The 27,621-nt window shown below is 46.4% G+C and overlaps 1 protein-coding gene across 3 annotated transcripts; it reads right to left on the bottom strand.

The window, feature by feature from the left end:
* Positions 1-94: 94 nt before the first annotated feature.
* Positions 95-26,650, bottom strand: TATDN2 (TatD DNase domain containing 2). 3 transcript variants are annotated; one of them, XM_059161721.1, is made up of 8 exons: positions 26,494-26,650; positions 25,434-25,841; positions 16,720-17,217; positions 6,769-7,647; positions 4,352-4,479; positions 2,682-2,865; positions 2,101-2,269; positions 95-1,923 (listed from the first exon to the last, which is right to left on the bottom strand). In XM_059161721.1, exons 2-7 carry the CDS (start codon positions 25,833-25,835, stop codon positions 2,129-2,131), a joined length of 2,232 nt encoding a protein of 743 aa, XP_059017704.1. In that variant the 5' UTR covers positions 25,836-25,841; positions 26,494-26,650; the 3' UTR covers positions 95-1,923; positions 2,101-2,128. The 3 variants fall into 3 exon arrangements, 2 of the variants coding, with proteins under 2 accessions (XP_059017704.1, XP_059017703.1); XM_059161720.1 differs by lacking the exon at positions 26,494-26,650 and adding an exon at positions 25,956-26,094; XR_009350795.1 differs by lacking the exons at positions 95-1,923; positions 26,494-26,650 and adding exons at positions 2,393-2,490; positions 25,956-26,094 and having other exon boundaries at positions 2,134-2,269.
* Between the last annotated feature and the right edge of the window lie 971 nt (positions 26,651-27,621).

Below are 27,621 nucleotides of genomic sequence, written 5' to 3'. Positions count from 1 at the left end.
TTGGATTCTAGGGTTACAAGGATTCTCAGGTTACAACAACTTAACTGTTGTCGTCACTCTGAGAAATCTGACCAAACAAGGAGAGCACAGGAGCTGGCTGAAGACCAATCACTTTATTTACAGAAAGAGATGGCCAAAAGGGGCAGGGGGTGGGGGGAGATACAGATGCATTCCAGCAGCACAGCAAACACAATCACGTCAGCCAGCCAAAAATTGAATCAAATACAGTGCCCACCGGCTTTTGCACCTACACCAGTCGTGTTTCACTGGTGACACTCAGAAATGACCATCTTAAATCCTAGAGGTGAAAGTATATAGCACCTTGTGCTTTACCTTGGCAGGAGGCCACAAAGGCTTGGGGACATCCACTCTGTCCTCCCCTAGAACCCTCCAGAGCAGGGCCCATCCGTTGCCAGCATGGGCAGTACTGACGTACAGGGCTTGTGGTGAAGGGGCTGGACAGGCTGCAGTTCGTTGGGGCGACAGTAAAGCACTCTGAAATACTCAGTCCTCTGATTCCTCCAAGCAGGAGGACAAGTCCCCACTGGCAAACAAGAAGCCCAGAAAACCCACGGCTGACCTGTGGAAGGTGGACCGTGAATCAAGGCCTACCTCCCAGGCCAGTGACAGGCGTACCAGGCCAAACAGAAACACCAGACAGGAAATGTTGAGTCTGTTCCCTTTTTGCTTGCGAGGCTCAGATGCACCTTCTGAAAACACCTAGAGAAATCCAGCATTAAGGGATAGGTTTTATGATTTAAGCCTCTCGCCTCCAGGAAACAGAGAAGGGGCTCAGGGTGTCCTGTCTCGCAGTGGGAGATCAGAGTAAAGGATCCTTTTAGACAAAGTGCAGAGCGTCCTCAAACGTAACCCCTGACCATTACAACCTTCCAGGGCCTGTAACAGATACACCAGCAGGGAACAGAACAGAGCTGAAAACTTGATGACCAGACAGCTCCAAAGTCAAAGGAGAGGCTCTCACTTCCAATATGGAGAAAGGACACAGAGAGGCAAAGGCCAGGGAGAGCCCCGGGAGGGGAGTGGAAGGCAGACCCAGGCCTGCTTGTTCTGCACAGGCTGGAGACTGGGGCTGAGTGGCCCTGCAGAGTTTTGAAGAATTAAATTGGTTTACCTCTCAACCTGGGTGGGGCACACAGGGGGCTGTCCCATGGGGTCAAACAGGAGTATTCTTGGTCCAGTGTTCCAGGAGAATGGGGCAAAAATTGAGGAATGGGCAGCAGGGGCCCCTGACAGCAGAGTGGGAGGTCGCATCCACCGCAAACTGGACCAATCTCAGTCAAACACAAGCGAGCTGCGGCCCCAGGGGCTCCAGCAAACAGAAACCCCTTCTCTGGGGTGCTCTCCCATAAGAAGACCTCTTTCTTGAGGCACCCAGCCCCTCCCGATCCCTGTCGGCCAGGACATCCCTGGATACTGAGCGACCCCAACCCCTCTACGCCGCCGGCAGCGGAGCTGGTGAGGCCAACAGCCGAGGTCTTCCACCCACGCCGACATGGAACAGACCGGCGATGGGACAGCCAAACTGAAGACTCATCCTGGGAAGGGATGGGGAGGACTTCGCGGTGGCGGTACTGTAAACCTCTGAGACGGCGCTCCAGCCAATGTGCTCCAGAGGAGGTTTCCTACTTGGGAGTTCATATTCAGAACCGAGAACCACCAGGAGCCGAAGGTCACAGAGCACAGGGATCAGGATTGGCAGATGCGCCACGCCCTCCTTTTGACCTCTTCCTTCTCCACTGACCGCCCTGGGGTCACCCCTCACTGGCATCCCGCTCCGCTGCACGCCCGCCCCAGCCCCAAGTGGAGCCTTAAGAACATCCTGTCCTGCTTTTCTCTGTTCCAGTAGGCTCTCCAGACACCTCCTTGACCTGGGACCCTCTTCTGCCAGGCCACTGGGTCATCCTGGAGGGGTGGGAAGAGAAAAGGAAGAAGGTCCCAAACCAAGTTCACTCGAGATAGATCAGGCTTAATGCTCTCTATGTTCACATTCTCTACATTAAGAAAATGCAGAGAAACCTATTCTTGTCCTGATTTTTTAAAAACCTATAATGTAATCTTTATGACCTTTTCTAGTCTGACCTTTCTCTCCTGACCGCACTCTCTCTGCTTAAAGATTGTAGAGGCGGCTGGTGTTCTCACGCAGGGTGGCCAAGGTGTGGGAGAGCGGCTGATCCTTGACCCTCGCAATCTCTCGAACCGTATGCAAGGCCAGGCCTGGGTGGGCATACTGGCAGAGGCTCTTGGGAACCTGGAAGACATCAAGCATTCAGAACATTACTGTGCCTTCTTTTCACAGCCATGACACAGACCCCCCTCCCTGCCCTTCCCCAGCAAGGACCTCTTTGGGGCTGCCCTGTAGAGACCCCTTTACCTGCAGGTGCAGGGAGAGTCCTAGTCATGGGGGGCTCTGGGTGAGCAGGGTCCCACGCTTCCTTGGACTACCCTCTACAGGGTAGGGCTTTGCACTGCCTGGAAGAGAGTGGTTACCCTTCAGCTTCTCAGCCCCCTAGACTTTTGGTTCTGCAGAGCCACAACAAGGAGACATCTACACAGCCAAGGAGACCTGGAAGTCACTGGGGCTCTGGCCCTGCCAACCTTGCAAAGGTGACCGGCCCCCTACCACCCACCCTCACCTCAGCTCAGCCTGATCACACCCCTACCTGTCGGGGCAGGAAGTAGGGAGCGTCCGTTTCCACAATGATTCTCTCCAGTGGGATTTGCTTCAGAGCGTCCCGGGCCTCCCAGGCCGAGGAGTAAGTCAGGACAGCAGTGAAGCCCACAGACATGTTGGGGAAGTGCTTCAGCAGGGGCTCGATGACCGGGTAGCTGCCAGTGAAGCAGTGCCTGGGGAGGGGAGGGGAGGGTTTCCAAGTCAGGGTCCCTCTCACAGCGCCCTCTGCAACAGCCCCCAACTCCCCTCTCAGTCTCTTCTGGGGACAGAGTCCCAGAAACACAAAGACTGCATCCAAGGGAAGGACTCCACAGTAGCCAGACAAGAGCTGGTTCCAAGTAAGACAAGGAGACTCTTGGTGACTAAAGTTCTCAGCAGTCACCCCATCAGAGCGCCCACTCCTCCACAGTCGCTTCAAGTGACCCCCACAGAGAAGAGGGAATGATCAGGGACAGGGTACGCTTACAGCACAAGGAGAGAAGCAGAATTAAAGCCTATGGCCCCGCTAAGATCACAATGACAATAGGTAAAAATTATGTTTGGCAGTCAAATGGACTGGAAGGAAACAAAAAAGGGAAGATATTAGGGAATGGCACTACAGGGCAATCTTTTCTGAATTTGTTAACTATTCATGTTCTTAGTACACAAAATACTGTTAACCAATATGAAAATTCACGGCTTCCTCCAGCCACAACACTTCCATTGAGCCATCTTAGCCCTGGTTTACCTGCCCTGCTGTAAGACTTCCTTCAAAGCCATCCCAAAACAAAGCCATGAGAAACCAACCCACCCATCCAGAAGAGCCAAGGGATTGTACCTCATCTCTGGCCTGTGCTACCACAGTCAAGAGAGGTCGCACTCTCTGCTTGGGACACCTGAAAGGCAGCAGTCTGGCCTGATAGCCCACCACCTTCCGCTGCCTGTCAACAACTGGTTTGGGTTCTAGACTCTGCTTTTTCACCCATCTTGAAAGAGCCAGCCCAGCCATCACCTCCTAGCCGCTCCCCAGCAAAGCTAAGCTAATGGCCCCTCTTTCGCCTCCCACAGCACCTTATGCCCCCCTCAGCCCTGGGATCCGCTAAAGTCACCAGATGACTTGTCTGCCTCCCACGGCTGCTCCCAGGGGCCATGAGCCAACACCCGCAAGAGGCACACAGTAGATCAAGTTCACCACACCAAACTTAAGAGCCCCTACATACAATTAAGATTAAATACATACTGACTTTAATGGGGGGGGGGATGAACTTTCAAATTCAAAAAAGCAAAGAATTTCTTTGGGGGTGCCCTGGAATATTCTCTGTGTGCTAAGTCACTAGACAACACAGTGGTCTCTCCCCAGATCAAGAGACCTCCTTTCTGAGTGCACAGACTCCATTTGTGCCTGCCACCAGGGATATGGGAGTCATGAAAGTCCCCTTCTTGCTCACCAGTGATTGTGGCTATTAGCTCAAACCCTATGAAATTACCATTTTGTAAGTAAAAAATGGTCAAAATCAGAAATTTCATATGGTTCAATCTAATACTTAAGCTTTAGAGAAGATAGTACATTACAAAGACCTAATACTATCATCTTCTCCTGAGTTTTCCTTGTTCCAACTCATGTCCTGCACAGAAAGAAGTGTGCGTTCCATCTGCCCACTGAAGCTCCAGCCTTCTAACCTATGGATCTTGTAGTCTGAGGGCACAAATTTTTTCATGATGTTCAGCAGATCTTCATCAGCTTCTCGGCAGTGGATCACCAAGGGCTTCTTCAGAGATACGGCCAGCTGCAGCTGCCTCTCAAACACCTAGGAGAAGGCAAAGGGACACCCGTCAGAACCATGTCAGGAGTCTGTTACATCCCCACAACATCCAGGCCAATGGGCAACCTCCCCACCAGTCTCCAATTCTGTAGACTACGGAATTATAAGAACGGCCCACACTTACGGGGTGCTTACCATAGGAGGTGCTCAGAGCATTTAAGGTGTATTATTAACGTAGCCCTCATAAGCACCCCAAGGTAAATGACTGCTGTTAGCTTACCATGCAGTCAAGAAAAGGAGGCTCCAAGAGAGATCAAGTCATCTGCCATGGGTAAGCTGGAGCCCCACAATTCAAACACGAACCCAGTTGCTCCACATGGCAACCATTATGCCAGGCTTACGTGGGGCTGCAGGGCAGGGCTCAGGTTAAGTTATGTGTTCTTCCCCTCACTGTCCCCACCCTCTACCCCCACTCTCAAGAAGTAATCGCCTTCCACACATTTTCTAAAAAGTTGTACACACACACACACACACCTCTGCAAAATACCTCGTCTCAGAAGGTGCTCAAATACTTGAAAGAATGGAAATTATGTATTTTCTCCAACTTACTTTCTTTACTCAACCAAAGTCAGATATCCTAGGTGAATATGTACTAATTACTACCTTCATTTTTTAAACTTTCTTTACTTCTTGTATTTCTTTATTTCTTCTTAATTTTACTTTTGGGACCCTGGGTGGCTCAGTACATTAAACATCTGCCTCCAGCTCAGATCATGATCTTAGGGTCCTAGAATTGAGCCCCCGCATCAGGGTCCCTGCTCAGAGGGAAGCCTGCTTCTCCCTTTCTCTCTAACCCACCCTGCTCATGCTCTCTTTCTCAAATAAAAATAAAATCATTTCAAAAATAAATAAATGAGATCCTTCCGATGTATTTGAACACCTGAAATTGTTTCATATTTAAATTAACTGTTAAGTCTTGCATGCCTATTGTTGCCACAGACAACTCTATTCAAATTGGAATCTCTGTCTCCCAAAGGTGTATTAAGATCTGGAGTCTTCTGCTTTGTCAGAAGAGTACCATACCTTCTCTGAATTTTCTCTTTGGTGAAGGGAAAATTAAGAAACCTTTGCATCAGGGTGCCTGGGTGGCTTAGTGGGTTAAAGCCTCAGCCTTCGGCTCAGGTCATGATCTCAGGGTCCTGGGATTGAGCCCTGCATCGGGCTCTCTGCTCAGCAGGGAGCCTGCTTTCTCCTCTCTCTCTCTGCCTCTCTGCCTGCTTGTGATCTCTGTCTGTCAAATAAATAAATAAAGTCTTTAAAAAAAAGAAAAAAAAGAAACCTCTGCCTCTAGAAGATTCCCTCTCTTCATTCACAATTAACCACAGATGCCAGTAGCAATGGGCAGGCACAGTATTAGTGTACAGCAGAGGCTGGCCCAGCGCCAAAGGGAAAGCCAGCTTGCTAGATTCTGACCAGGCTGGAATTCATGCACCTGCTCACCAGGGCCTGGAGCACACTGGGCATGCAGACCCAGCCTATCATGCAGCAGCAGGAAAACTGCACACAATAAACTCTACAACAAAGGCAACCTGGCAGTCTGAGAAGTGACAAGGTAGGAGGGTCTTTCTCCTTCTCCTGCTCCTTCCCAACTCAGAAACTTATACTGAAATGCTGGAACCACCCTTCCCCTGCCAAATGTCTATGCTCAAAAAATACAGAGTAAGATGGCAGTAGCTGTCATTTCTGGTGGGATGGGAAATTCTCTTCCTTTCAGTTTTGTATTTTCCAAATATTTTCTAGGGACACACTTAACTTTAAAAACAGAATAAAAATACAGTTTAATTAAACAAACGTAAAACTGATTGTTTCCCAAGAAGAAAGCAAACAAATGTCTTGCCATATACATCATTAGCCATAAGATGTCACAGAGTAACTATCCCCCTCTCCTACCTAATAAAGAGTAAAGAAATAGTTGGTGAAGCATTTGGCAAGTGACATCTTGATGGTCTGGACAAAAGCAATTTTTTTTTTTTTAATTTTACTTATTCATTTGACAGATCACAAGTAGGCAGAGAGGCAGGCAGAGAGAGAGGAAGGGAAGCAGGCTCCCCGCTGAGCAGAGAGCCCAATGTGGGGGTCGATCCCAGGACCCTGGGATCGTGACCCGAGCTGAAGGCAGAGGCCCTAACCCACTGAGCCACCCAGGCGCCCCAGCAATTTTATTTTTAAGGGTTCTAAATTCTCTAGATCCCAAAGCACAGAAACTTTTATTGTTAGGCTCAGCAATTGAATGAGGAATTGAAACCATGTGCAAACCAAGGAGGGCCTCATTACCTTGTGCTGTTCTGGGACAGGCGTGGTGCACTTATACGAGTAATCCAAGCCCATTTCCCCAAATGCCACAGCCTTGGGGTGCCTCAGTGCTTGCAAAAGATTTCTCTCTTGACTCTCACTGTAGTAACGTGCAAAATGAGGATGACAGCCAAAGGCTCCCCAAACCAGATCCTCTTTCAATAGCTCCTCCCACAGGCAATCTGTCAGTGTCCGAGGATCACAGAAGTCAGAGATGCAGCCCTGAAATTCCTTAGGGAAGGAGCTGCTATAAATTTTTCTGAACTTGGTAAAGGACCCTTTGAAAGACAACTTGGAATACAGCATGTCCAGGTGACAGTGGGTATCAATGAAACCCCCCTCTAGGCCTGACTCCCGATGGTTCCTTGGCAGGGAGCTAGACGCATGTCCTCCACAGGGACGAGGGGGTGCCTCCTCCTGGAGTGCTCTTTTCTCCTCCACCTCTTCTTCTGAGCTTCTGGAGAAACGAAATGAACGAGAGTTCTGGGATCTGCCCTCGGTCAGCTCCTGGTCTCTGGAGGTGTTCTGGGAGCTCACTGTAGAGTGAGGAGAATAATCACTCAGGAGGCCCCGGATGCTCCTCCCGACCTGCAGTGGGTCGCCACCGCTGCTGCCCACAGACGGGTAACCAGAAGGCTTGGGGCTGCTGGTCCAATAGCTGGCGTAGTCACACCACGGACTACTGTACAGATGAGGCGGGTACATGACATAGTCTGTGGGGAAGGCAGAAGGCTCCGGAACTGTGGAGACTTTCAGCGAGCTGGGCTCCTCCTGAGAGAATCTGACTGTGGAGACCTCATCCACATCAGACCAGTCACTTCCTGAAGAGGTGTGCTCTATCACCACCTCCCTCTCTTTAGGCTGCAGAAAACAAAACCAATGGGTGAGCCGTCCAGTGTGAAGATAGCCTTTCATACACGGTCATCAGCGGAACATAAACTCTGCCTTGTTTTTCTGGCCACAGTGAAGGCTTTGCATTAGCTCCTTATCTTACTCTGTTGCCTGGTTTCCTTGTTAATTTCTACAATGTGAGCCAGACTACAACTTGCAACCAAACCAAATAGCTAAACTTGCAACCAAAGTCTTAGAATACCATCCTTAGGGGCAGTTGGGTGGCTCAGGCAGTCAAGCACCCAACTCTTGGTTTCTGCTCAGGTCATGATCTCAGGGTCATGGGATCAAGCCCTGTGCGGCACTCTGTGCTCAGCAGGGAGTCTGCTGGAGAGTCTCTCTCTCTCTGACTCTCCCCACCACTCGCATGCCCTTTTCTCACTCTAAGATAAATGAATAAATCTTAAAAAAAAAAAAAAAAAAAAAAAAGTATCATCCTCAAAGGGGATACTAAACCTGTACTCCCTTTCTGAATGATCCCTTTGGAGAAAAACTGTTCTCTAGAACACAATGTATACTGGGGATTTTAGAGAAAAGCAGTGCCCAGCACATCTCATCTCTAATATGTCTCTACTCTAACATTTCAAATGCAAAACCATACAGTCATGGTAGGTTTAAGATATGTCTGCAAATTCTCTTTACATTACTCCACACTGAGAGGTGGGGTTTGTGAGCCCTCCCCTCCCCTTGAACCTGGGCCAATCCCATGAATCACTTGTAGCCAACAGAACACAGCAGCAGTCAGACCGGCCAAGGGGCTTCCTCCTGGTTCTGTCAGCTTGCTCCTCACAGGGAAGCCAACCACCAGGAAGACACCAGACCTCCCTGACACCCACCATATTCTAGAGAGGTCACCTGTAGGTGCCAGCTTCAACTGTCGGCCACATGAGTGAGCATCTTGCCCGTGCAGCCCTGCCAGGTTTTTGGAGTGTCAGAAGCACCTGGGAGAATACCACCTTCACCCTTGAGCAAGACCTGCCCTTTCTAGACCTTTCTGAATTCCTCACTCACAAAATTGAGAGCAAAATAAAACATTTAGTTTAAGCCACTGCTGGCAATGATAGATGGATCAACCAGCTATACATTACATTAAATCAATTTAGCCCTGCTAGAACAGAAATTTTCAAGGTCAGGAATTTTCATTTTCTTCACTCATGTCTCCCAGGCACCTACAACAGTGCCTAGCATACTGCAGTCACAAATATTTGATGACTTAATTTGTAGAATAAATGGGGCAATGGCTCCTGAATTTAGTTTCACATCAGAACCAGCTGGGGGCTTTTGAAGGCTACCCCACACTCTTCTGTGATACTGTGATTCAACAGGTCCCCAAGGACTCAGTATTTAAGTCTCCATGTTGCTTGGATACAAATCAAGTCTGAGAAATACAGTAAAAACATGGGTCTCAACTCTCGTTTCTTTTGGTTAACAAAACCATCTATGCCCACAGGGACCAGATGGCTAGAGCAACAACTTACAAAACCCTTTTCCTAAAAATATTTGTATATGCAAATATAATTCACATAACAAAAAATTCACTACAAAGAAGCATGATGGATAAACTGATTACCTCTTTAAAATGGGAACAAAATTTTTTGTTTCTACTGTCTGTATTAACCTTCCATACCACTACTTACACTCCAAAAGGAAACAAATACTGGTAACAAAAATGTTAATGAATTATAAACCTCCCATATGATATTTCCCAATTTTAGATTTTCTTCCTGCTACCCCTTTCCTAAACAACAAAAATATCCAAACAAGAATCTTTCCCAGGATGCAACATAACTTAAACTGCAGCACATTTAAAACTTAATCTGAACCCCTGAAGCTGGGTGACGGGCACCTGGGGGATTTTTTAACACTAGTCTGTTTACTTTGAGTGTGTTTGAAATTTCTGATAAAAAGTTTTTGTTTTTGTTTTTGTTTTTAAGATTTTTATTTATTTGACAGACAGATCACAAGAAGGCAGAGAGGCAGGCAGAGAGAGAGGAGGAAGCAGGCTCCCTCCTGAGCAGAGAGCCCGATGCAGTGCTTGATCCCAGAACCCTGGGATCATGACCTGAGCTGAAGGCAGAGGCTTAACCCACTAAGCCACCCAGGCACCCCCGATAAAAAGTTTTTTAGGGGTGCTTGTTTGCAACTCTTGATTTTCAGGTTGCAATTTTAAACCTCACGCTGGACAGAGAGCTTACTTTAAACAAAAAAAAGTTTTGGGGAGCCTGGGTGTCTCAGTCAGTTAAGCAACCAATTCAATGTCAACTCAGGTCATGATTTCAGGGTCCTGGGATGGAGCCCTGCATCAGGTTCAACACTCAGTGGGGTTTCTACTTCTCTCCCTCTTCTACCACCCCCTCCCACCCCACATGTGTATGCACTCTCTAAAATAAATAAGTTTTTAAAAAGTTAATCTTTAAGGGAGAATAATCCTTCAAAATACTATCTTAATTATGGTGGAAATTTCTACCAACCCAGAAAATTTTAAAAATGCAGTATTGCCAGGACTTAACAAGATTTTTTCCCTTTTTTCAGTAAGACATACTAGAATCATTACTTTTGTATATGTATACCTCAAAGCTGAAACGATTATCACATTCAGTAACATGCAACTACCATTTTTGCAATCCAGCTCTTGAAAATTCTATCATTTTTTAAAATAACAAGTTGATCTGATTAAAATTACAAAAGGTACCCAAACAGAGAGTAAGGTTTTGTCCCCAAAAATAATCCCCCAGAAAGGAGGCATTTTTTTTTTTTTTTAAGATTTATTTATTTTAGACAGAGAGAAAGTTGGAGCAGGGGAAAGAGGCAGAGGGAGAGGGGGAGAGAATATCAAGCAGACTCCCTGCTGAGCACAGAAACCGTGGCTTCATACCAGGACCTGGAGATCAAGACCTGAACCAAAAACTGAGAGTCCGATGCTCAACCAACTGAGCCAACCAGGTGCCCAGGAGGCATCATTTTATATTCCAATTCTTACAAAGTCTCCTGTTTTAGACAATATAGGTTCTTTTATGTGAGGACAAATGACCCCAAACAGAATTCAACCAAGCTAATGTTGGATGCTTACAGGAAGATTTCCTACTTCCCCTTTTCCCTTTTCTATGTTTTAAAGAAGGGACAGGGTTAGACAAAGAGATGTACCAGATTTACATCTGGGGGATAAGATCTCACAGTTCCACTGGACAAACCTTTTTTTTTTAAGATTTTATTGATTTGACTTTTCACTAAATAAATTTTATTTTTCATTTTTGAACAATAAAAGTATTACTTATTCAGAAAGTAACCTGAAAAATAATTGGAATTTGCTTCATGGTAGCAATCCCAAAATACACTTCCAGAAAAAATAAACCACAAGCTGCCTGAGTGTAATAGGAACAGCTACTGGCAACTGGGGATAAACTTCCAGGGACAGAATTAAACACGGATTCAAAAAGTACTACATCTCATCAGCACAATCTAGGCTACAGAAATCTACAAAACAAATGTCCTATTTTTTATGACAAAAAATTATATCACAATGGAAGGAGACAGAATCTACAGGGACTAAGAGACTTAGGATATTTAGAAATTGCTACATATGGCTCTTATTTGGATACTGTTTTAAACAAATTAAAAATATCATAAATCCAACAGGATTATTAAATCAATGACTGGACCACTGATGTTATTACGGATTCTGTGTGTGTGTGTGTGTGTGTGTGTGTGTGTATGATCTAATAAAATTGTAATTATGTTTGTTTTTTTCTAAGGATCACTATATCTTAGAGATTCACAATGAAATATTTATGGATGAAATGATAGAGTAATTGGGATTTGCTTCAAAATAATCTGTGGAAAGGGGAACCTGACTGGCTCAGTCATAGAACATGTGATTTATCATCTCAGGGTGGTGAGTTCAAGCCCCAGGTCGGATATGGAGCCTGTTTTGTTTTGTTTTTTTTAAAAAAAAAAAAAAAAAAAAAAAAGTCATAGAGAAAAAAGACAAGATTAGCAGTGAATTCATTGCTGAAGACAAGTGACAGGTATATAGATAATTCTCTCTTTTTTTTTTTTAAGACTTTACTTATTTATTTGACAGAGAGAGACACAGCAAGAGAGGGAACACAGAAGGGGGAGTGGGAGAGAGAGAAGCAGGCTTCCCACTGAGCAGGGAGCCCAATGTGGGGCTCGATCCCAGGACCCTGGGATCATGAACTGAGCCAAAGGCAGACACTTAATGACTGAGCCACCCAGGCACCCCTAGATAATTTTCATAAGTGTTTTAAATTTTCCATAATAAAAAGTTAAAATAAAAATAAGTTAAAATTCCAAATCAGAAGGAAGGGTAAATGACATCCTCTAGTTGCTTCCCAAACCTATCTTCCAGGGGTATTTGTTTAAAAACACCAATTCCCACATCCCATCTCAGACCTGGGTCAGATTCTCTCATTCTTATGATCAGGGAAGTTCCATAAAACACACTACATGACTCGAAAAGGAACTCTAGGGACAACAAAAACCATGTCAAAGATATGTGAAGTTTCCACAAAATTATTTAATGATATGTGAGAGTGGGAAAAAAGGCAGAGTGGCGAAAAAATATGAAATTAAAAATGCACATGTAACTAAAAATACATACCATAAAAAGACTGATAATTATGTCATCTAAGTCCTTGAAAGGCTTATATGGTCTAATTGGCCAAGAAAAGGTTTTTGGATTTTTTTTCTTTTCTTTTTTTTTTTTTTAAGATTTTATTTATTTATTTGCCAGAGAGAGAGAGAGTGCACGAGTGGGAGTAAATGGCAGGCAGAGGGAGAAGCAGACTCCCTGCTGAGCAAAGAGCCCAATGTGGGACTTGATCCCAGGACCCTGGGATTACAACCTGAGCCAAAGCCAGACGCTTAACCGAGACACTCAGGAGCCTTGGATTTTCTTTTTGAGAAAACAGGACATTACCTATGTTCATGACTGCCTTACAATCTCAGCAACATGGTAAAATTTAAAGTTACATTTACTGAGGTCTTACTTTACACTTAAGAACTGAGCAAAGCATTTCCATGCATCAGTTCAGGGTTCGGCAAACTGGCCTGCAGGCTAAATCCAATGCACGGTCTACTGGTGTAAACCAAGTCTCACTGGAACACAGTCAGGCCCATTCACTGAAATGCTGTCCCTGGCTGTTTTCACATTACTACAGCAGAGCTGAATAGTTACAACAGAGGCCATACAGCCCACATAGCCAAAAATATTATCTGACCCTTTACAGAGTAAGTTTGCTGACCTCTGTTTAACCATAACAATATTTCAAGAACTGTGACGTTTTACACAGAATAAACTAGGGCTCAAAGAGATTAAGTGGCTTTCTCATGATCACAGTTCAGGTGGCCAGAATTTCAACCCAAACTATTTGATCCCAACATCTAGTGCTTACCTACCATATTATGCTGCCTCCCAATATATACTTAACAAAGACATTCTAAATGTCCAGCCTGACAAACGGGAGTTCAGGTGTGTAGATTTGGAAGGTTCATCCATACAAGGGGAATTCTAGGCAGCCCAACAAGATCATGATCAACATCAAACAGGAAACGCACCCATCACAGAGTTACCAGAAAAAGGTTACAAAACCTATGGTTCTTGGGATTTCCAGTTAAATATAACCCATGTAGTTTTTGTCCTTCCTGTCCAAAAAAAAAAAAAAAAACCCTTTGAAAATTATGGGAAATGGGGGCAGCTCAGTTAAGCACCCAACTCTTGATTTCGACTCAGGTCACAATCTCAGGGTCATGACACTGAGCCCACACCAGGCACGACTTAAGATTCTCTCTCTCCCTCTGCCCTGTTCCTTCACCTGCTGTGTGCATGGTCTCAAAAAGTGTGTGTGTGTGTGTGTGTGTGTGTGTGTGTGTGTGTGTGGTGTGTGTATGAACCAACTTGAAAAGGCAAAAGGCATAAACTTACAAAGAGAAAGCATAAAGAAAAAAACAGAAAAGCAAATTAGGTAAAAATCAGCTGCTAGAGATAGAGAGTAGACAGATGAACAGTTACTGGATAAGCAGATCACAGATGGCCAAAAGCTAAGTCTGCAGTGAGAAAAACCCAGAAACATGTTGAGTCACCGTACAAGACCCCCCAAAAGGCTCAGGAATTGGAGGTAGCAGACCTCTGAAAAGAAGGTGAAACTGGAGATGAAAACAGGAGAATGAGCTGGAAACCTGTGAAGTTAAATCCCGAGATCCCTGCTCCCATCCTCTATAGATGGGTCTGCCTTTTCTCCATTCAGCAAAAGACTACCGCTCACACTTGATAAAGATGAGCCAAGGAGCTTATGGAATAATTAAGAACAATGGACATACAATCAAGGTTGAGGGACCATCGCATGTTGGACAGTGAGAACCCAGGTACTCCTCTCAACCTGACTCTCAGAAAAGCACCAGCCAGATGGTGCCTCCTAGGTGAGGGAGTTGAGCATTTCGCCCAGGGACACTGAGCAGGCTCTGATAATGAAGCCACCAGTCCAGTTGGGGCCCCCATAAAACTACCCAGTGTCATCATCCTCTGTTCAAGCCAGCATTGATCAGCCCATCCACACACTTAGAACTTCCAATCATCTTTTGAAAGTTCCATCTTTAAATATGAATGGACAACCAACACATCCCAGGAAAGCCCTACCATAAGACAGAAACCAAAATACTTAGTAAAAAGAAAAAAACAAAACAAAACAAAACAAAGACAAAAATCAGAAGGAAACTCAGAGAAAAAGTAGTGCAGAAAGTAAAAGAAAACTTCAAAACAAACCTGTAATATTCTCGAAGAGACCAGAGAAGGCACAATAACCTCAAAACAAGAACAGGATACTCTTAAAAAAGGAATACTCAAAACATCAGTGTTCTTAGAAATTAAGTGTGTCAAAAATGAAAAAAAGGGGGGCGCCTGAGTGGCTCGGTGGGTTGGGCCACTGCCTTCGGCTCAGGTCATGATCTCAGGGTCCTGGGATCGAGTCCCGCATTGGGCTCTCTGCTCAGCGGGGAGCCTGCTTCCCTTCCTCTCTCTCTGCCTGCCTCTCTGCCTACTTGTGATCTCTCTCTCTGTCAAATAAATAAATAAAATCTTTAAAAAAAAAAAAATGAAAAAAAAGGGGGGGCGCCTGGGTGTCTCAGTCATTAAACATCTGCCTTCGGCTGGGGTCATGATCCCAGTGTCCAGGGATTGAGCCCCACAACTGGCTCCCTGCTCGGTGGGAGGCCTGCTTTTCCCTCTCCCACTCCCCCAGATTGTGTTCCCTGTCTCGTTGTGTTTCTCTCTGTCAAAAAAATAAAATGTTTAAAAAAAAGAAAAAAATAGTATGTATTATTATATACACTCACCTTAATTACTCACAAACCAAAAACCAAACCAAAAATGAAAGGAAACAGGAAAAATGGGAATACTAAGGAAACAATCCAGAGAAGTATACCTCCAAGAAGAAAAATGGGACTACTTATTTTGACAACCTTGAGGAGAATTTTATGGCACAAGCAGTTTGGGGATGAATCAGTGATAGGTACAGAGAAAACTAAAGGAAAAAACATGGCAATGATGATCTCCAAGAAGATAAACTTTGTACGAGAGGAAATGTGCTCAGAGTATACTAGATGATTCTGCTATGAACGTGGGGAAAATCAACTTTCAACAGATTTAGCCAGAAACTATAGGACAACAACATGGGGAGCTGCTAGAAACAGAGGTGACAGGTTCAGGGGTATGGTGCTGCCAAAGTTAGTGTGGAGAACTAAATTCTCCTCTTCTAAGTAGGCAGTCCACAGATTTCTGCAACTAGAAAATCAATACACAGTGCAAGATTATTTAGAAATATGAAGGTAAATGCTGGAAGAAAGAGCTAACGAGATTCAAGGAGATGTAAATAAAGATAAGCAGAGATGGGTAAAACAGCCTTTTCGCCCAGGCATAAACTATGTTTAAAATTGCTAGTTTCCGGGGCACCTGGGTGGCTCAGTGGGTTAAGCCTCTGCCTTCAGCTCAGGTCATGATCTCAGGGCCCTGGGATCGAGCCCCGAATCGGGCTCTCTGCTCAGTGGGGAGCCTGCTTCCCTCCCTCTCTCTGCCTATCTCTCTGCCTACTTGTGATCTCTCTCTCTGTCAAATAAATAAATAAAATCTTTTTTTAAAAAAATTGCTAGTTTCCCTCCAATACCATTCTTTCCTTCAAGAGCAATAAAAGTGACTTGGGGATAAGTCTCCCACATGAAAGTTTATGTTCCAGACTCCCTTGCAGCTAGGTGTTGGCCAGGTTTCTAGATTCCCGTCACTAGCTAAAAGCAAAAGTGATGTGGACTTCTGAGTCGAACTCTTAAATGGGAGGAAGCATACTTTCCTCTTCTCTTTTCCCCTTTCTACTGCTTGGAATGTCAAAGTAATGTCCTCAGGGTCCCATCAGAGCAGCGACTCAGACCACAGACGGAGACTGGGTTGAGAGACTGGGTTGATGTAGCAGAGCAGCAAGACAGATGACACCAGAGTCCCTCCTCTTTAAGCCAAACTTCTATTGTCTTTAAGTCACTGTTATTTTGGCCTTTGTTAGGGTAGGCAAATGTATATCCTAACAACATATAAATTCTAAGTTTAAAAAAAGGAAAAAAAAAAAAAGCACTGAATTGAGATTTCTTAGTAACTCTGAAAGGTATTTTAGAAAAGAAGCATCAGGGCATCTGGGTGGCTCAGTTGGTTAAGTGACAGCCTTTGGCTCAGATCATGATCCTGGAGTCCCAGGACTGAGTCCCACATCAGGCTCCCTGCTCAGTGGGGAGTGTGCTTCTCCCTCTGACCCTCCCTCCTCTGGTGCTCGCTCTCCCTCTCATTCTCTCTCTCTCTCAAATAAATAAAATCTTTGGGAAAAAAAAGAGAGAGAGAGAAGAAAAGGACCATCAGTTTGTCCTGGAGTCCTTGGTAAGTAAAGTGCTGCTTTTAACGAGTAACACTCAGGATCAAATGAGAAAGACAACAAATACGTATCATCAACAGAACTAAAAACCCCCATGCTTGGTATAAGCTCAGCTCACCTTCTGGCTTTCTAAATTAGAGTCAGAGTCATCCAAAAACTCAAGGGCTGGAGAGTGCTTGTCAAGGACTGTCCTTCGGGCACCAGCTGTCTCCTCGCTGGGTTTCTCCTGAGGGTCTATCACCACTCTCCTGTCACAGAAGCTGCTCCTCTCCAGCTCAGCCTTTTCGTCGTCCTCTGCTCTCACCTCCGGGGCTGACTCTTTCCCTTTTGGAGGAGGAGACACAGTGACACTCCTGACTGGCTCTTCTCCACGGCTGGGACGCTCTCCTTTGCTCAGCACTGGCCTCGTGGTAGCCTCTCCCTTCCTTTTTGGCATCGACTTTCCCAGGATGCCCTGGATAGCCTTCAGGTAGATCACTGTAGAGCCCTGATCTCGAAATCGATCCCTCTTCCTTTTCTGCACCTTGTTTGGTTCCTCATTTGTATCATTCTGACCCTCCGCTTCAGCTGCAAATTCAGAGTTCGTGGAGTTACGAGAACTATCTTTTGAATCAACCTGGAAGTGGGGGGGGTTAGAAATCACAGTTCGTGAAATGGTTACCCACAGGGTAATTATGTATAGGAATCAATCAATGGCGGCTATACCAATCAAAGGGAAGGTGACAGTAGCTAAAATTAAGATTCTCTCCCCGAGGTTTCCATCCCAACCCACTGAGAAGTGTCACTGTAAAAGGGCCTGAACTGCTGCCATTTCCTGTTATTCACTTTCTCATGCTCACCAGGTACTACCCTCGCACTGCATCAGGCAGGAATGAGCGGAGATGAGCAGTCTCGTAACACAAGACTCTAAGCTCCCTGAAGCCAAGGACAACCGCACATTTGAGAACACACACAGGCAAAAGAGCAGCTCAAAATTTCAGCACCAGAAGAGTCTCTAGACACCAGCTAACCCAATGCCACATCTACGAGTCGAGGAGACCCAAGGGCCAAGGAAGGAGTGGACTCCAGTTCCCAAGTCCTAAGGGCAGAGTGCAGGCCTTATTGAAGTTCCCTTCAAACTCCTTCCCCCAAATCAAAACCTCGGTGACAGGTGTCTGGTCTCCCAGAGAATGCACCAGGGTCAGTCCAGAGACTGGAACTATGCCCTGACTCTTACTCATCTCCTCAGAAACACAGGTGAAGTCTCAGCCCCTTCCTCACTTCCCCTGAGCACTTACTCATTCCAGGAGCTAGACTATTTATTTTCAATGTTAATTTACTATGAAACTCAGGTCCAATCCAATGCCAGCCTGGGGTAAGAACACTCCACAGATCTATCACTAGAACATCTCAAAAGCAGTGAAGTCCAAATCTCCCCAGCAATGACCTAGATTGACCATTATCCCAAGGCCTTCTACAGTCCCTGCAACTCACACTGCTAATCCATTTGTATTAAATCCCTCCCAATTATACAGAGAAATAACTCCACACTAAGCTTGCTGATCCTTTTTTCTCTCAGTCTATGCCAAGAGATGTCCAGCAATAAGAAAGTGGTTACACAAAAAAGCTTACGCTCTTATTTTATAGACTTCTCATATTATTTGAATTTTTTCCAAGAAATACATATTATCTTTTTACAAAAGCCTTTTGACATATGGAAATCTAGACAGTAGTGTGGCACAGTATTTTTTTACTACAAGTACTCAAACTGTTGGCAGCTACTCACTTCGATGAGATGGACAGGAAAGGTGTCTTTGACCTTCATTTTAAAACACTGAGTCTCAATATTTTTTTTTAAGATTTTATTTATTTATTTGACAGACAGAGATCACAAGTAGGCCGAGAGGCAGGCAGAGAGAGAGAGAGAGAGAGAGACGAGGAAGCAGGCTCCCTGCTGAGCAGAGAGCCCGATGTGGGACTCGATCCCGGGACCCCGAGATCATGACCTGAGCCGAAGGCAGCGGCTTTACCCACTGAGCCACCCTGGCGCCCCTCAATTTTTTTTTTTAAGATTTTTATTTATTTATTTGACAGAAAGAGAGAGAGCACAAGGGGAGTGAGAAGCAGGGAGTGGGATGTGGGATCTGATCCCAGGACCCTGGGATCATGACCTGAGCCAGAGGCAGATGCTTAACCATCTCAGCCACCGAGATGCCCGAGTCTCAATTTTCTAACGTGGTGGACATTTTTTAAAAATGTCTATAGGGATTATCTGGGAAAGATGATAAGCCTTTTTTTATACCTTTCCATATGACGAAATTCTAATAAACGTTAAAAACAAGCTTGAAGGCTCCCTGGGCATGCCCTACGGGATACAGTCAAAACTTCCCAGCCTGCTTCTCTCACTACTGCCAACCACCTGCCATCCTCGGGCATGGCCATGGTACTGTCACAGGCAAACCTAACTTCCTTTGCTTGTGATGCCCTCACCTCAGTCTCATTTTACACTTGATAAAACTCCTACTCATCCTTGAAGGCCCCAAATCCCTTCTTTGACATCTCCACCTCTGCCTGTGCTACCAGTTACCCCTGTCCTTGCCCTCCCACCCCCGCCCCAGGGCAGGCAGAGCACTACATGGGAAGACAAAGTCCACAACAAACCGAGGAGGCCCTGCGCCTTGATCAGGGTCACAGCTCCTCACTTCAAACCAAATGCTGCCACTTGCAAGTACAGACCCAGAGTCGTGGATTCCAGTTTTCCATATAAAACATGAGATCTCAAATTGAATTGTTTTCCATCTCAACAGCAGTTTTTGTGGCACACTTGCTTAGCATCCATGTGAGCTTAGCATCCAACGAAACCTAAAAAAACACCTGCTTACTGAACTTTCTACTCTAGGTGACGAGGGAAAGGAAAACCAGAAGAAAGGCAATATATGTTATGTTAAAGAGTGAGAAGTGCCAGAGAGGGAAAGAACACAGGAAAAGGGAATAAAAGTGCAGAAGCGGAAGTGGGTCACTCGAGTCTCCGGTTCAAGGTAGAGGTGTGGGCTGGAGGCATATATATATATTTTTTTTAAAGATTTTATTTATTTATTTGACAGACAGAGATCTACAAGTAGGCAGAGAGGCAGGGAGAGAGAGAGGAGGAAGCAGACTCCCCGCTGAGCAGAGAGCCCGATGCGGGGCTCGATCCCAGAACCCTGGGATCATGACCTGAGCAGAAGGCAGAGGCTCTAACCCACTGAGCCACCCAGGCGCCCCTGGAGGCATATATTTTTAATGTGAAATCTCCAAAATACTGAATACTTTTGAGGACCTAGTAGGCCACGTTCAGACTATGGACCATCAGTTTGCCAACCCTGGTAGTGAAGGCCAGGTGGTAGTGAACTGTGGGGAGAGAAGGGTTAGAATTAGAACAACTTATCCTGTGTTTTCCTTTTTTTTTTTTAAGATTTTATTTTTTTGACAGAGAGAAAGAAAGAGAGAGAGAGGAAGGGAGGGAAAAGCAGACTCCCCACTGAGCAGGAACCCAGATGCAGCACTCCATCTCAGGATCCTGGGATCATGACCCTGAGCCAAGGGCAGATGCTTAACCAACTGAGCCACCCAGGTGCCCCCATACCTTATGTTTTCATGTGGCCTTACAATTCCCAGAGCTGCCATGGCTGTCATCCCTCCCATACAGAGAGGGAAGCTGCCACACGGCGCGTTTAAGTGGCAGAAACGGGGCAAGCTCAAGCTCCCCCTAAAATCCTGGAAACCAAGGGAGAATAGAGAAAATACGAAAATTGAGCAACAGTAGCAAAAGCTGTGATGTCAAAGACCACAAGGACCTGAACTGGATCCAGGTCACTCAAGATTTTCAGAAGTGGAGAGGAGGCTATAAAGGCAAAGATGAGGCCTTCAGTTCAAGAGCAGAGACAAACCACCTGGCTTCAAACAGGAGAGATTTTATCTTTCCTGGCACTACTGCTTAGTGAATTATGCATCTCTGAAGGAAGGAGGGAAAGATTCAGTGGAGATGCTGTTCCTGCCCTCACCACTGACAGCCTACATGGTTTCAACGGTTCGTACCCAGCTCCCTGCCTACTCCCTCCATCCTTTCTCCACAGTGTGTGAGAGGAGTTCTAAAATCTGCCAACATCACACCTCTGCTTAAAACCCTTTAGTGCTGGGGTGCCTGGGTGGCTCAGTGGATTAAGTTTCTGCCTTCGGCTCGGGTCATGATCTCAGGGTCCTGGGATAGAACCCCTCATCAGGCTCTCTGCTCAGCGAGGAGCCTGCTTCCGCCTCTATCTCTGCCTGCCTGTCTACTTGTGATTTCTCTGTCAAATAAATAAATAAGTACATCTTAAAAATAAAAAATAAATTAAAAAAATAAAAACCCTTCAGTGCTTCTCCATTTGCCCACAGGAAACATCCCCAACATCTGAGCCTAACATCAGAAGCCGTTCACAGGCTGGACCCCAGACTTCTTCTCCAGCATCATCTCCCACCTTTATCCATACACCAAGGTGCCCGGGAATGAGAAAGTGTGCTGGAGAAAAGGAAAGTGACGACCTTCAGGAATCAGTCATATCCCAACCACTTCAGACCAGCATTTCCTGACATATTTTGGACACACATTGTTCTGTTGCCTGAAATGTCCTCTCCTCCTCCTCCTCCTCGTCTGTCAGGAGAATTATAATGGCACCTCTTCTGTGAGGACTTTCTCAACATTAGTCACTCATTCCTCTGGTACTTCAAATGCCCCTGTTACAACAGTGCACACAGTGCTCAGTGATGAAGGACTATTCAGGCCTCAACCACTGCCTTCCTGTTCGCAGCTACAACCCCTAGCATGGATTTCCACCCAAGCACCAGACATCTGCTGGGTGAAGAGGCAGAAGCCAGGATCACAGAGGAAAGCTATTATTCGAAAGCCAAGATATACAATGGCTTCTTGTGTCCGGGCTGTGCCACCCTGCAGAGACTCCTCAAGGGAAGGATCTTGCCCTCTTAGTCTCTCCTTCGCTCAGCTAACACTGGGCTAGGACAGAGCAGAGACTCAGAGGGCCGCAGAGGTAAGAATGCAGGCTTTGAAGTCCCATTGATCTGGGATAGCACAGCTTGGCCACATACCAGCTGGATGGCCTTGGTCAAGTTACTTAACATCTCTGAGTCTCCTTTCCCTGCACCTACATATACTAGGTGTTCAAATATTTGTTAACCAATATATAAATATTTGTTAACTGACATGTAAAGATAATACTGCCTATTTCACAAGACTCTCGGGATTATGGGAGAGCTTATGGGTCAAACACTGAGAATCCTATTTGATCAAAGTCTATCACATCATAAATGCTCCAGTTTTCCCTTCCTGTCTTTCTTCCCTGAAGTGAAGCGGAAATGAAGGTCATACTAAAGACTAATAATGTAAGGTAGGTGAAGGTGCTCACAACAGACAAATTTAATCTTTCTCTACAGAAGAAACAAAGATCATCAGCTACCATGAGAACCTAAGAAAACCTTTCAAACAATTGTCCTAGAGGAAATAAGGAACAAACAGCAAGAGGCTGGCCAGCAGCAATCTCTAGGGAATCCAAATTGCTCAGTCTAGCTATGGTCTGAATGGGTCCCCCCAAGTTCGTACATTGAAATGTAACCCCAAGAGGATGGTATTAGGCCCTTTGAGAAGTGATTAGGTCATGAACGTGAAGCCATCATGAACATGATTAGTGCTCTTATCTGAAAGTCCCCAAGAGAGCTCCCCTGTCCCCCCTGCCATGTGAGGACAGAAAGAGAAATCTACAAACCAAAAAAGAGCCCTCAATTGACCTTGCTGGCCCACTGATCCCAAACTTCCACCCTTCAAAACTATAAGAAATACATTTCATAAGTTATATATAATATATAATATATAATATACAATATACATATAGTATAGTATATAAGTATATAATATATATTATATGTATAATATATGTGTATAATATAATAAGTATATAATATATAAGTATATAATATACATAACATACATTTATAAGCTACCCAGACTGTGGCCTTGTTACCAAAGCCAAAACATTCCCCTCTGAATATTCTGCGACCTAGCCGAGACCTCTGCACTAAAGCTGGGGAGCAGAAAGATAATGGGGGACCCACAAACAAAGCCAAGCATTTACCCTTCAAAATTTAGAGAGCAAATGCTGAAGAACAGGTGGATAGGTGGGTAAAAAGTAGTAATGAGGGGACCTTAGAAGGACCAAGAACATGCTGTTTTTGTGAGCGCCACTGGGCTGTGCTTGCTGACAAGACTTAGGATTTACTAGAAAAACGAGTTGGACATAATTCAGAGTATGAGAAAAAGATGTACAGACGGAAAGATAAGAAAGGCATTTTGTAATTAATCAAGATAAACCAAGTACTGTACCTTGTCTTCAAACTAACAAACATCATAGGCAGAGCCCTTCGCAGTGCTAGAGAGGGCCAGTTAGGATTAATAATATCAACATCCCCATATTTTACTCAACATGTGTGATCTTTCAAAAATGCATACCTGCCTTCCCTGTGTATAGAACTCTACATAACTCTCTAATGGTTTAGAATAAAATGCAAATTCCCTTAGCTACTGAAGCCTTGTTGCAATCGGCCCTTTACCTAGCTCTCCATTCTGGGCTCTCATGCTGCACACAGCACATCATGAGGCCATCTTGGGACTTCTCAAGCCCTCCCACCAGGATGTGTGCTCCTTAAAAGCCATCTCACGGCTCCACAACCCAACAGAGTCCTTGGCACCCAGCAACCCTCTAGAGCTTACTAACTAAAAAGCAAGGCACTAGCCCCACAACTTTTTTTTTTTTTTTTTTAAGATTTTCATTTATTTATTTGACAGAGCACAAGTAGGCAGAGAGGCAGGCAGAGAGAGAGAGGAGGAAGCAGGCTCCCCACTGAGCAGAGAGCCCGATGCAGGGTGGATCCCAGGACCCTGGGATCATGACCTGAGCCGAAGGCAGAGGCTTTAACCCACTGACCCACCCAGGTGCCCCTAACCCCACAACTTCTGAGGCAGGACTGGACTACTCACTGCTCCATGCTTAACCATTAAATTGATTTTGGCAAAAAACACCCCGCAGGCCTAATAAATAAGATAAAGATGGGTCCATGACAGAATTAGACCCACCTGGATTAAAGGCTATACCTTTAAATCTTGGTTCCTGGTCTGCAGGTCAGCCTGAGCCTGGGATGCAGCACACCTGAAAGGTTAGGCAGATTCCTGCCCTTCCCGAAAGGCTTCATTCTATCTCTATTTGTCACTGAAGTCAACTGTAATCAACTGAGATTATTTCATGCTTTGCCCTAAATCAAGTGAAAAACTTTATCAAGGATTAACTACAAGATTAAATTATATGGCAAAGTCCCCTATTTACTTATCTTTGAGTCATATTCAAAATGTATTTTTATGCTAAAGACAAAGATTTTGAAATCACTGTATAAAAAAAAAATCCAGGGGTGCCTGGGTGGCTCAGTGGGTTAAGCATCTGCCTTTAGCTCAGGTCATGATCCTGGGGTCCGGGGATCCCATGCTGAGCTCCCTGCTCAGCAGGGAGTCTGCTTCTTCCTCTGCCCCTCCCCATCCTCATATACTCTCTCAAGTATATAAATAAAATCTTAAAAAAAAAAAAAAATCCATGTTCCATACCAAGAGTTCTGTGAGGTCCACAGTGAAAACACCTGGAGCACTTCATCTAAGAGTTCCCCAGGATAAACAGCCAACAACAGCCTAGTTTCTCAGCTGCACATAATCTAACCACTCAGTAGAAGTTTCAAGACACTTTCCTTAGGGCCTTTTTTTACTGCTTTTGTAAGATCACTTTATCTGAAGGCAGCCCATCTCACCCAACTAAGGCTTTTCCTCTACTCCTCCACATACAGAATTCCTCACCTTTTAAGGCCCAGAGCTCCAAATCCAGAATGCAAACTAATTAGGCCGTGATCTCTGTTTTGTTACTGGAGAATCCCACACAACTAGGACACTTGGGTGATGATCTAGGCCCTCAATGAATATTTGCTCAAAACCTGACTGAAAGAGTGGATGAAGCGCACACGTGCGCCAGCAACGTTAGCTAGTACTCATACCAGAGAAACAGCTGACTGAGAGATGAATTGCATTTGCTTCTCTTTCTCACAGACTCATGTTCAACCTTCCCTCACTGGAAAAAATGTCATCCTTTAAGTTCATATAAAATGAAACAGTGGACATAATGTACCTGCTCTGAGAAACCCTCCTGCATGTTCCCAATGGGGAACTAAATGTTTGAGCTGAACTCCAAAACACACTCTACCCTACCCACCAAGCAAAACCCCAGGGTGCCAGGAACCGTTAACTTTGGGAAAAAGCTGCACTAAGAACCAAATTCTCATTCTCAATTCTGTGACTCAGAGAAGTTCAAAGTACAAGGGCACAATGCCTTAAATTTACAACTGAAACAAATACGTCTGCGTCTCCTGAGGACCCACACCTTCTACTGCAGTGAACCTCCAACCTGGCTGCACCTTACAGTTCTAGAGGAGGATTTACAAATCTGGAGACCCAGACCATCCCCCAACCCCATTACATTGAAATGAGAAGCAGGCACAAGCATTTTAAAACCTTCCAAATAGTTTTCAAGTGCTGCCAAGTATGAAAATAACCTCTCCATGGCACCGTAGGCCACCCCTGACCAAGCCCTTGGTCTCCCCGGTTTGCATAAGCAGACCTGTGGGAAGACCCCAAAGATCTTGAAGGACATGACCCTTTTTAGTCTCCTTCCCCCAATAGCTCAAGCCACGTGGAAGGAGCTTCACCGATTCCAAGGCGTCGCAGCCACCTACCTTAAGGCTGCAGGCCTCCTCCTCTAGAGAAGCCATTTCTTCTGGAGAGGGGTTGACAGGGCGAAGAGGGGATCCCCCTGACGAAAGGAATCCCCGTGTGCTCCGAATCAGGCAGCCTTTGGCGGCAGCCCCGCCCACACCTGGGACAGAGGAATGAGAGGAGGAGGTATTTCTGCGGCAGGATGAGCCCCAGGGCAACCTCGGCGAGCAGACCACATCGTCCTCCTTCTGGACTTTCAGGCGCTTGGGGCTGCTGGTCCCTCCTGAACGCGACGCAGAGGTAGGAGCTGGCCGGCTGGAGGGGGCCACATCACTGGGCTCCCGGAGGCAGCTGCGCTTGCGGGGACACCCTTCCGAAGTGCTGCTCCAGTGGTACTTGACCTTGCGCCGCTCAGACGCCATGGGCACCTGCAAGGCAAAGAGGGGGCCTGGATTCCAATACCAGCCCTCTTCAGACTCCCGCCACCCTGGGTCCCCTGGGGGAGGGCAAGCCAGAAGGTCAGAGTCAGGGGCCTCACTGACCTTTCCCCCTTTTTTCCACTGCCCATCACAGTTCTCAGGGTTTCGGAGATGCCAACGCGCTTCGCCTTAGTCAAAACGATCCGAGATTTACTAAGGGCGTCGGTTTGGTTTCCAAACCCAAAACGTGCTTCCGCGATCACCAAGCGCTACAGTTTGCACAGCGCTACTAGGGAGATGTCAAAGCGCTTCCGGGATTACAAAGCGCTTCGATTTAGTTTGCAGTACGGAGCCCTTTGGGGATGTCAAAGCGCTTCAAAAGATTACAAGGCGCCTTAAAGTCCACACAGGGCGACTGGACCCGCAGCCTTCGGCGGGCGCTTGGCCCAGAGGCCCGGAATGCCGAGGGCGGGCCGCAGGGCAGGGCCGGACCCGGCGCGCAGCCCGCCCTGCTCCCGAGGCCCCGCGGACCAGCCCGGGGCCCGAGGGGCCGAGGCGCCCCTCAGGAGCCGGCGGTGCCGCGCTCGGCCACCGCCACAGGACACCCTCCGGCTCGCCCGGCCGCCCCTTCCGTCCCCGCCGCCGCAGCCCAGACGTCGACCTCGCCGCCCCCACGTCCCGAACGTCCCGAACGTCCCGCCTCGGCAGCGTCCTGGCCTCCCGCCCCACTCCTGCAGCCCCAGCTCGGCCGCCGCCCGAGCTCCGGCCACACCGGCCTCGGCTGCGCCCGCCTCCCGGAACGAGCCTTGCGGCCCGCAGCCAGGCGAGCGGCGGGGGCGGGCCTTGCGCAGAACGGAGGGCGCCCATTGCTCGAATCGGCAGGAGGCGGGACCCCGAGCAAGACGGAGCTCGCCTGTTGGCCAGGAGGCTTGGAGGCATTGGTCGGAAGCAAGGCGGGGCGGAGTCACTCACGTGGGCCCGAAGAGCGCGAAGCTAGGCAGGGCCGCGCTTCCCCCCGCCAGCCTTCATTGGGGTTCGGGGCGTTCGCGGACCCCTGTCTCTCAGTGCGGTTCCCCGCTGCTCAGCGCTTCGCCGCTTAGCCGGACGGTTCAGGTCCCGATCCCCTTCTCGAACCCGCACCAACATCGTGACCCCATTTGCAGAGCAGGAAACTGTGGCTCAGAGAGACCAAGTGACACACCCAGAAAGTGGCCGAGTCGGAAGTTAGGAGCATTAGGCAAAAAAAGGCTACACAAAAATGTAAAATGTAAAATTTTTGCCGGGCAAAAATATCAAAGTTAAAAGACAAGGTACAAACTTAATAAAATATTCGCAACACATGACAAAGGGCTGATATCCTTACTATGTAAAAACTTTTTAAAATATTTTATTAATACTTATTAATTTAACAGAGAGGGGGCGCGCGCGCGCGTGGGGTGGGGGATGGGGAAGGGGGCAACAAAGGGAAAGAGCGAAGGAGAGTACGGGCTGAGGAGGAAGCCTGATGCCGGACTTGATCCCAGCATTCGGGATCGTGACCTAAGCCAAAGGCACACACTCAACCTGCTGAGCCACCCAGGCACCTGATGGAAGTTTCTTAATGAGATACTTAAGTATTAAAACGTAAACATGTTTACTGGAATTAAAATAAAAACTTGAAAAAATAAAATGGAAACAGGAATGAACCAAGGAACAGACAAAAATTATGAAAGGCTCTTTAGTATGTGAAAAAAAATGTCTCCACCTCTGTCACTTAAAAATACAAGTAAAATTATAAACTTGCACCTAT

This window comes from Mustela lutreola, chromosome 2, assembly GCF_030435805.1.
Source record: "Mustela lutreola isolate mMusLut2 chromosome 2, mMusLut2.pri, whole genome shotgun sequence".
Lineage (NCBI taxonomy): Eukaryota > Metazoa > Chordata > Mammalia > Carnivora > Mustelidae > Mustela > Mustela lutreola.
Note: the sequence above shows the minus strand (reverse complement) of the source record. Positions and strands in the feature narration are given on the sequence as shown.

What these genes read in the sequence shown, in the direction of transcription:
- TATDN2 (XM_059161721.1), bottom strand. Translation starts at nt 25,835, where the DNA reads ATGGCGTCTGAGCGGCGCAAGGTCAAGTACCACTGGAGCAGCACTTCG. An exon ending in CTAATTTAGAAAGCCAGAAG is followed by an intron (nt 7,648 to 16,719) that starts GTGAGCTGAGCT and finishes TGTTTTCTGCAG; the next exon opens with CCTAAAGAGAGGGAGGTGGT. An exon ending in CCTACTTCCTGCCCCGACAG is followed by an intron (nt 2,270 to 2,681) that starts GTAGGGGTGTGA and finishes GATGTCTTCCAG; the next exon opens with GTTCCCAAGAGCCTCTGCCA.